General features: G+C 40.2%; 1 protein-coding gene across 1 annotated transcript in view; it reads right to left on the reverse strand.

Moving 5' to 3' along the window:
- PLEKHH1 (pleckstrin homology, MyTH4 and FERM domain containing H1) overlaps positions 1-9989 on the reverse strand; it is a 45243-nt gene extending 35254 nt beyond the window's left edge. The window contains exons 1-3 of the mRNA XM_053979239.1: positions 9837-9989; positions 4118-4180; positions 798-947 (exon numbers count right to left, since the gene is read on the reverse strand). Of these exons, the coding sequence (XP_053835214.1) occupies positions 798-947; positions 4118-4180; positions 9837-9977 (354 nt within the window). The 5' untranslated portion in view covers positions 9978-9989. The remainder of the gene's footprint in view (positions 1-797; positions 948-4117; positions 4181-9836) is intronic.
- Positions 9990-10599: the final 610 nt, after the last annotated feature.

Below are 10599 nucleotides of genomic sequence, written 5' to 3' on the forward strand. Positions count from 1 at the left end.
AATGAGTATTTCTTGTCTGGAATTGCCAAGCTTTGGCTTTTATTTCTAGAAGTTCATTTTACCTCTTGTTGCTGGAACAAGATTTCTACTAACAGCCCTTGAAATAGGGGCAATTAGTTCAATGTAACTCAAATGGCCAAGTAATTTTTTTTTTTTACAAAATTTTACTTCTTTTTAAGTTATTTACTTAGAAACACATAAGAATACCTCATTCCTCATGTTATAAAAACCACAGGGCAAGGTCTTTACTAGAACTGAAATACAAACCCTGCTGTAAATGTAGTCCCTTCCTTCCACCAACTGAAAAAGGAAGAGACTAAGAACTATCCATACTGAGAAACAGTTGCTCTTTTATAATGACATCTGACAAGACATGAACTATGCTAGAGGACTGCTGAAGACTGGGAAAAGACCCTTCCTAAGAAGCAGCATGAACAGAGTCAGAGATGGGCTAAAAATGGTTTTGCAAAGCAATCACTATGCCAAAAAGCCAGAGAAACATTGTGACCAGACTTTAGCATTATAATGTAGGGTCTCAGCCCTAAAATAAGGAAGCCCTTTAGGCACATTGACTGATCTCCAATAATGAAGAAACATGGGCTGCTGAAGCTGAGTGGATGTTTTGTCTGAAAAGGAAAGAGAGGATCTTACACTGGGCTGGCATCATCTTATAGCTGATCTGGAGGCAACTGAGAGACTAACTTGTAATAAGACATAGTCCCCATCTTTGAAATATACATTTCAAAATCCCTCTAACTAATTAAACCTACAGGCCTCCCTGTAGAAAATATCCCTACCTGTTTTGCTAGCTGAGTCTCCAATTTGTTGATCAGATCCTCCTTTTCTTGCATTGTGCACATCAGCTCCTGGTATTTCTTGTGCAGGGTGCTGTCAGATTCACCAGTCTTCATATTGGCAAGTTTTATCTTCTCTTCCATAACTCTGACCTGTAATGGTAATCAGAAGGAAATTGAATAAACCTAAAAACCACCAAAACAAACCAATGTAAATCAAGGAACTGCTTGTGTATTGGTAAGAGAATGAAAATAAATGAGAATATTTGTGGGTTTCTTATTTTTCAAGTCAGGAAAGGAAAAATAAAACATCAAAAACCACAACATCCTTTAGGTCACACTTAGTTTATATCCACATTTGTGGAAGGAACACTGTTCATTCATTTGTAATGCTGAAGCAGTAACAGATGCAAACTGAACCATAAACAGATAAATGCATCATGGGTTGTGAAATATTACAATCAAATTATTAATCAAAGACACCATAGAGGCACCATAGTCTCCATACACATATGGACATGGTACATCCCACCTTTCTCCTTTGCAATATCATGGTCAGTTTTTTACCTCATTCACTACCAAGGTATATACCACAAACCCCTGGCCATTTGCTTCAGATTAAAATTTCTATAGGAAAATGCACTACGGAGATCCTTCATCCTCCTATCCCCAGCTTAAGACATTGTTTTGGCAACTCCTGTCTTTCTGCCAAGTCTTTTCTCCAGACCTGCTAAGGAGTTACAATGTTTGATATTTCAAAAGATTTGCCTGTTTTTGCGCTCCTGCCAGTGCCAAGACTTCATCTCAGCAAGAGATTATCTAGGCAATCTAATGACATTACAAAGTCACATCATAACATAAGTATGTAGTGCTCCTTCACTACAGACAAAGTTTCATTCCACTAAAATCCAGCGGCTACTGAAGCATTTCAGGTTTTTAGCAAATTTTTAAAATCTCTTTGCTTTCTTCAAAACCTTTGTCTTTCAATAATGCCACTCCATTTTATTATTACCTCATTCTATTACAATTAATTAGAAGACTTCATTTCTAAAGATGAATGGAATCCCTTCAATTTAACTCAAACGTACTATTGCAGCATTTGATGATGGGAAAATCTCTGGTTCCAACACACCTCAAATAAGCTAAATCTGCAAAGAAACCAACTCCAAATACCATAAATTTAGCATGAACTTAGAACCGGAAAGACAGAATGCAGGGAGCAATGTGAGCACTTCACAGAGTCTGTGCAAGAGGGTTAGTCATGCTCTGTTGAGCAGCCTACACTTCATACTTGCAGAAGCTGTGTTTTGTCCTCCTGTCTGCCTGTATTAGGCAGAGAAGCAAACTGCCTCTTCCTCATCCTGAATCAGAAAGGTAAGCGCCCAACATCTGAGCCAGAAAACTAAGCCTGCTGAGTTGGATGTGCTTTCATTAGAGTTTAGGGTGATTATAGTAAAAAGAAATGGCCCCTCCTTCCTGTCTGATGCCCAAATGCTGACTCTGTATTAGAGGCTCAGCGAGGGGACTGCAAACATGTGATTTCCTTAATTGAGGTTGGCAGCTACAGGGAGTCCATTGAATTAACAAATCCAAACCCCCAGACTCCTGGAGAGAAAGATAACAAGGGATTTTGCACTTGATCTGGAGCCCTCTCATTTGTTGGCTGCCTTTCATTCATGGTGAATGTACTCATTAGTGGAAGGGAATGGTCCTACCCTTATGCTGTCACTTCTTCAGGCTGTCAGGCAGCAATGTAGCATTTCTCTAGGAACACTTATTTCTGGATGTGGATAAGGCTGCTGGAAAAGCAAACATTGAGGGTTGCTAGTCTTTAGGACCTGCCAACATATGGCTACAGAACTGCTGGTGGCAGGTGAGTGAAGGCAAGCCTCATTTCTGCTGGTGGCAGGTGAGTGAAGGCAACCCTCATTTCTGCTACATCTTCCCAGCCAAGTTCTCCCTTTCTTGCCCATTCTTGGACCTGGAACTGACTTGTTCTCCATCCTGTCCCTTGCTGTCATGGCATCTGATCATACCCTGGGCACTCTGCTCCTGTCATTGAGGTGTCTGCTAGTATGAAACCTTCACTGGCCAGTGGCAATCACTGTATTTCCTGATGGTGCTGTCACAGCTGTCACTTTTGCCTGTATCGTGTTACCTTTGCCTGTCTTGGTTGGGTGTGAACTTACTGATACCACTCTTGAGAAAACTCTTGTTCTTCACTGGCAGTTGCTGGTCTAGCATAGAAGCCAACAGCACGGTGTCAAGACATAGCATCTTTCCTAGAATTAAGCTGGTCAGTAAAAAAATCAATTTGATGTCAATATCAAACTGGTGGGGAAAATTATGTTCTGCAGACAGAATACGTTTCCAGGTACCCCAAGTTCTTGATTCCCATGTGATATGTCTCCCAGTGCTTATAACACTGCCTATTCAGTCCTTCACTTCTGAAATAATCTTTGACAGTCATTCTTGGCTGTGTGGTTTTTACTTCTGTCCTTCAACCCATGACTTAGTGCTCAGTCCTGCAGCTCTTGTCCAGCTGGAGGGAGCTCATTCACTTCAAGCCTTCCCTTCAGCAGTGATCTGCAGTGATCCAAGAGCTCAAACCACCTAGCCCATTTTGGCTCTTGTTTCTATAATACTCCTTAGAATGCAGAATGTCTGCTTCTCAAAGGTCTACTATTCTTTATAGCCTGTTCACAAGCTGAAGTAAGCCTCTCTCCCCTTCTCCATTATTTAAGAGGCATAGAAGAACTAGTTTAGACAATATGCCTAATTTTTAGGTGATTACAGTAATAGACAATGAATACAGCTCTTACTATTTTTCTCCATGGGCTCCTGAGCCAGAGCAGTAATTACTAAAAAGTCCAAAACAAGTGATAAGGGTGTGTCTGCAAAACCTACTTCTTTCACAGAACCTTCTCTACTTGTAGACAAGTCCTCACCAGTACTCTTAAGTATTTGTTTCCTGAGGACCTGCCAAGCAGCCTTATCTTTGCAATTTAATCCTAAGGTACAACATCCCCTTCCTTTTCCACCACCAAGCATGCCTATCATGGATGAGGGGATAAAGGCTATGAAGTTGACAAGAAGGTGTAAGGTGCTTGTTTTCACTTAGGGTTCAACATAGTCAGGCTCCTACTCACAGCTAAGGCTCACAGACTGGGAAGTAGACCAGAAAATCCATTCACCACTGTAAATCAGTGTTTCTCTAGCAGGGCACAGCACTGCAGATTGCTGTCTGTATGCTAGACTGGAAGGAATTTAGAGTGAGTTAACTGCTGGACTTGTACCAGAGTCACCATTAAAGAATCTCTTACCTGTTTCTCTGCATCCTCAGCTCTTTGCTCTGCTTCTATCACTCTCTGTTCCAATTCCTGCATCTTCAGAGAGAGAAAAGAAAGAGGGGGAATGAAAGAAAATAAATTAGCAACACCTGGAAATTCATGTTTTACTCAGCACTTGTGCAAGCTTACAGATATTTGGCATAGTTTGAGTTAACTGGACAGCTTTGACCAGGAAAAAAAAAGCCTTTGACCTTTTCCAGTCTTCTGCCCTACTTTGAATACACCGGAACCATTTTCTCATTAGTGAGCTTCATCATTCATTACATGGGTCAAAGGAACACTGCTGAAGTCTTGACCTCATCTCTACAATTCACACACCATGGGCTGTCCCTGCAAGGAGCCTGTCTACAGCACACCATTCTTCCTCAATCTTATTTCAGCAAGGATTCACTCACAATGGTAAATAAAAATGAATATATCTTGGAAAGCTCACAGCAGGTTCTCTATGATGCCACATGATAACCACTGAATACTTTGCTTTGGCTTCAAAAGCATCATAGACTCATAACTGACAAGATTAACAATGATCTTAATTTTCCTGTGCTTCTTTTCTTTTTAAAGAGCTTTGCAAACTGACAATTATGTGATTCAACATTGCTGCTATCGAAGTCAAAGGACATTAAATTGAATTTTATCCTAAATGTTTATAAGTTACTTCATTCTCATAAAATTCAGATGTACCTGGGGTTCTTCTAATAATTTACCAGTACAGCCCTTTTTTTGGTGGGTGGTGGTTGGTTTGGAGGATTTTCTGGTGGGGTTTTTTCTTTTTTTTTTTTTTTTGGTTGTTGGTTTTGTTTTAAATTTTTCTTTAAACCTAGTATCTCATTTGATGTTTGCCAAGGTCATCTTCACCTGGCCTGCTTCGATGGGTCTCAGATTTAAGCCCAGCAGTACGAAGTCAGTGACACTAAGTTTTACCCACCAAGTTGCAAATTTTGAGGAATGCTTCATGGAGTTTGCAGCACTTACTTATGTTTTACAATTGAAAGAATGACATAGAAGAATCTTCAGAAGATTAAAAGAATCATATTTAAAGAAGAAAAACTATAAAGCAAACTAAGCTCCTTTTCTCTCCAATGCATTTTTGATAAAGCACTGGAGACAAGTATTCAGGTTGGTCACTAACAGGACCAAACCAATATATCTGAAAATAGACTTATTTCTCTTGGGTTGATCACCCAGAATGGATGTGGCAGCATTCCCCTGTTTCCATTTGTCTTCCTTCATATGGTAGCAGGACAACTCTTTTTCCATACATGCTCACTGATACAAGAGCAGACTGACCCCTACCAGCAAACGTATCAAAAGACACATACATGTAGACACCTCAGTAGTCATGTAACTATGAAAGCAATGACATAAACTAAAACCATGAAGATCAAAACCTGCTACATTTAGCATGATACCTCTAACATTTGCTTTTTCAGTGGAACAATCAAATACAACAGTCTCAGTAACTTAATAGCCAAATCAAGGATGCTTCTTTGGCAGAGGAACAGAGAGATGCCACAGAGGACTGCAGCCATACAAAGCTGCTCTTACCAAAGAGCCTTCCTGAAGACTTAGCTCAAGGCAATCTAACACGAATAGCAGTGGTCTGTGCTACACAAGTATGAGTCCCCTTCAGAATAGTGATGTACCCATGCATTTATCTATTGGTCTCTGGACAGTCATCACCACAGACAGGAAGCAGCAAAACATATTGGCAAAAGAAAGATGCTAAACGTAACTATTGGGGAGGAATAATATGCTTTGTGAAACAAAGAGTGTTTAAGACAGTGGTTTCAGAATCAATGGTCTCTCCTAGTTTTCTGATTAATTGACAGGGTCTACATTCACAGCACAGATGAAATTCTGGGCCTTTTTACCAAGCTGTCCTCTTAAACTAATAATTCAGTCCTCCACAAGGTGAGCAATCTCCATGAAAGACTCAGGTTATTTTAAGAAGACAGCACTGTTCTGACTGAAGATCTCCTTGTCATCCCAAAACAGTTGCTTTGCATTGCTAGCAGTTATGGATCTTGATCAGGACAGAGAATCTATGTTGGAACCATTTCTGATCACTAAAAAGTTATGAAACTTGTGCAAGCAGGGTGACCTGGCTAAGTTCCAGCCAAATCAATTACTTTTGTCACCCTAATTCCCTCTGTAGCCTTAATTGAACTTGTATTTGCCTTAATTTCCTGTACTACATTGTTGAGTTGTCCTACTATGAACTGTTAAATAACTGCTATGTTCCTCGCGTACATGAAGTCATTATTGCACTCATCTGCAGTGTCAGCACTCTCACTGGAGCACATTCAGATTTAATACATACATGCTTGTAAGGCTCTTTCAAATCCCTCAATGGATTAATAATAATGCTTGGTATTTACATGGGTCCTTTCATTCAAAATGCGTTATAATTTGAAAAATACTACTAAGCAATGTGACCCAAGTCATACAAAAAAATTAATAACCAAGCCAAATGCACAGAACTCTTCTTTCAAACACTAGCCCAGACAGCTTGTATGGGAGAAACAGGACTAGTTGAATAGCCATGCTTGCATGAGACCAAAGATCCTTTTTCCAAATGTTCATTGTTTATTGAAATAAGACAGAAGCAGGTTAAGTTACCCAGATGGCCCTTCTAAAAACTGCAAAAGATCTTCCCACCAACCATTCACATAGGCTTTTCCTCTCCTGATGGCTCAGAAAAGGCTACGTAAAATTGAGTGAAGAAAGTTCCTACACCTCTCAGCTTCATTTTTCTCCTGCTGTTCTGTTCCAGAGCTCACTCTTAACCAGGTCAACTTGCTGCTGAGGCAACGGCCTGCTATACCACTCACCAACAGAGGAGTATCCCTTTTCCTTGTGTGTGTACAAGAAAATCAGGGTGAAAACAACTGCCTGTTTCCAAAGCAATCCCTGCTAATGTCCACAAGGCAGGACACAGGGGTCTCATGCCCTGTGGGGTCCAGCAGGATGGCAGAGCTTTGTCTGGGATACCAGAGCTAAGGCTCTTCTGCCATGCCAACCCCCAGCCAGGCTCTGTGCAGCTCGGGCAGCTCTGTTCAATAGCTGAGACCAGGCTATCAATGTGGAAGTTCACACCATGTGAACTAGGGCATTGGCAGTTAAACCACTGGGTTTTAAATTCCCTATGTTCTGAACAGTGATCTAGATTATTCAATCTAAGCGGATTTTTAAAATCTCAAGTATTTAAACTGTTAGAGCACATTGTACTACCAGTGCCAGGCATGAGTGGTTGGGTTTTATGCGAGTTAAAATAGTAAAACCTGTCTTGAAATCGTAAAATTAGTTATAAAGAATAATTTAAGATGTGGGGATCAGGTTTTCAAGCCCTTCAGTCACTTCCACATCCATAACCTAGCTGAGCAAGTGAGCAAGTATCACACCCTTGTTAACATTGTTCTTTACTTTCACCATCTAAAAGCATTTTTAAAAAAAAAAAAATTTCCTGTTACTGCAAACCATACTGGGAGGATCTCAAGACAATTTTTACCACAGGTTGGCACACAGCTTCAAACAGTACAGACTTAACGTTTTTCCAAGATCATCCCCTCTCAATGCCCCAAAAAACCTTCACTGAAATGCAGGACTCTCCAGTAAATCTGAATCTCTTCTTTCTTATAATGAGGAAAAAAAAAACTTAGAAGTCACAGTTGTTATAAAATCTATGACAAAATCCCTGAAGCTGCCATCACTAGACATAAACCAAGCACCTCTTTCAGTTCTGCATCACTATCCACCTGAGGGCAAGAAGGATGCAGCACAGACAGGAGCCCTTGTTGCTGTGACTGCTGGGGTGTCCTGTGGTGACCGAGGAGAAGGAAAGGAAGGTCTCTGAGCAAGTCATTACGGACCAGCTGGGAACCTGAGGCCCAGGACACTTCCAAAGAGGAGTGTTCAGCATAAGCACTGTGTGTCTGAGTCCACCTGCAGCAGGAGAACCTGCTGGAGTTGCCTCATGGTTCCTGCTGAGGCTCTCCCCTTCCCACATGACATTTGGAATTAGAAATTGCAAACCTGTTAGCTCTTTGACCCTTCAAGTGAAGCTACAACAGCACTGTACAAGTAGTTACAGAATAACCTGATCACTGAACCAAGCTACTCCTTAATCTTAGCAAAGGGAACATCACTTTGACTAAAAGGCTGGATAAATGATAGCCAGGCCCTTGAAGCAGATGAAAAATTAATTCTCTGCTATGACCCACAAACTTCCCTAAAGAGATAGTCAAAATATATCTGGCAAGTCTGTTCTCCAGTAAGGAAGTCTGGTAGGTGGGCTTGTCTCACGTGTGGGTAATCAGGAAGTTTCTCAAAGCAGAAATGAATAAAGCACAAGGACATAGGTCTCATAATGCAGCAAACTTACAAATACTGCATATGAATACTGGTTGTCTTTACCAGACCTGTTCCACATCTATACATGATGTTTTTTTAATATGCCTTTATCTAAATGGACTTTACAACCACTTTCAATGTTTTTCAAGGTAAGTAATCACCAAGGTCCATCTCAGAAACTAATTTGAAGAGATGAAGATGCTGCTCAGAATTGCACAATTCCTTAAAATATGAAGGGTGGAAAAAATGTCTCATGCAGTATATGTCAATAGTGAAAATGTAATAACAGTGAAAGCAGGGATGAAAATTACACCACTCTCAAGTAGCTGTCATCTGGATGTTTTTACATCCAAAATCAACAAACAAGAATATACACATAGAAGTTACATAATACAGAATGCAGCAAAAGTGAGTTTAGAACATATCTGTCATTGGGTATAGGAAACTGCAGCCAGCTGCACAGATTTCAACTTCATTAGTAAAACTGTTTTCACTTTCCTATAGTAATTGAATATCTGAGCAATCTTGGACTGAACTGTAATAACATAAGCCACATTTTTAAAAAAAGAAGGAGCCACATGCAAACTACACATTTGGACTTGATACAAATTCAGTGAAAAAGCTTTAATTCTAATTGAAAACCAACACCATTTAAGGTTAAGAAAAACCACAAAAATTCACACCACAACAAAAACAATCAAAAAAACCAAAACTCCAATAAAATCCTCAGATCTTTACCAGTTTTCTCCTCTAGAATGCAAACAAACTCACCCAAGGACACTTGAAAGACATTAGTAGGAGACGTCTTTAAAACCACAGATGCCATGTAAGTTTCTAACATCCAGATCTCAAAATATCTGGCCTTGCACTTCAGCATCCCCAGAATGTTTTGACTGGATATGAAGTGTTATTCTAACACTATGGCAATACATGTATCCCTGTCTGAACTTTTAACATTACAGCATAATTTGTACCCCTTCAAGCTTTTCTGTTGCCAGCCAAGTCATGATCCTGCTGTTCTTACCCAAAACATCCACATTTGCTCTGCTGTTGTCTCAGTCACTTCAGATATCCAGAATCGTGCTGGTACAGTGTTTTCCACTAGAGTCCAAATACCTGGTGATTTTGCAGCAAACAAGGCTCATTCTTATTATGCCACTTTACACCACTATGACAGGCATATCTCTGCATCTCAACTGATAAAGCAGAGAGCAAAGATGTACTGTAATCAAGGAAGAAATCCTCACTGCAAGTTAACAGATATATTGGATAGCTTGGCATTTACAGATTTTTTGCTTTTGTGCCATAACTCATTGCAAAGTAGAAGTCACCTCTGCCTCACCTTTTCAGCTAACAGCTCTCGGATCTTGCTTGCCTGCAAGCGGAATTTGAAGAGCTGGGATTCCAACACAAGGCATCGCTTTTGCCAGTCCATACAGCTGCCATTCTCCACTGTGAGTTCTGCCATTGTGATGTTAATCATCCATTTAGGATGTTGTCTGAGGTTCTCTAAAAATCCTACAGAATAGAAGGGGAAAAAAAAGTATGCATTTTAGAAGGACAAACTTATCACCTCTGTGCCTAGTTTTCCTTGGTCCCTCTTACAGGACTGGTAACAAAGGCCATTTCTTCTCCAAGCAGAAGATGAAGTGGTACTATCCTGAATCACTGATATTGCCCTCTGCCAGAAGTCACTCTTAATGGATAAACGTTTACCTTTAGAATGAGTAAATAATTTACTAATGCATTATACCGTATATTCCAGAAACAACCTTACTGCCACCCTTACAGTCTTGCTCAGCCTCTACCCAGAGATTAGGAGTATTTTTTACTCTTGCCTCTTTTGTTCCAGTATGGCTGTAAACTCTCAAGTCACTAAAACCTCCTGCCTCAGGTATCACACACACATTTTCAGCTTGGGTCACCTGTGCCTTATCTCATACAGACTGAGTTAAGATGATGTGATATACTAAGCAATGGTTCCCAATCCCTAACGACTTGACACAGTCAGCTGACAGTAAGGGTGGAAGTGCCCCAGTATCTAAATAATTGCTCTGTTAAAACAAAGAGAATCCATACAGGAGTAAGTTAGAGCTAAAGACAAA

This window comes from Vidua macroura, chromosome 6 (assembly GCF_024509145.1).
Source record: "Vidua macroura isolate BioBank_ID:100142 chromosome 6, ASM2450914v1, whole genome shotgun sequence".
Taxonomy (NCBI): Eukaryota; Metazoa; Chordata; class Aves; order Passeriformes; family Viduidae; genus Vidua; species Vidua macroura.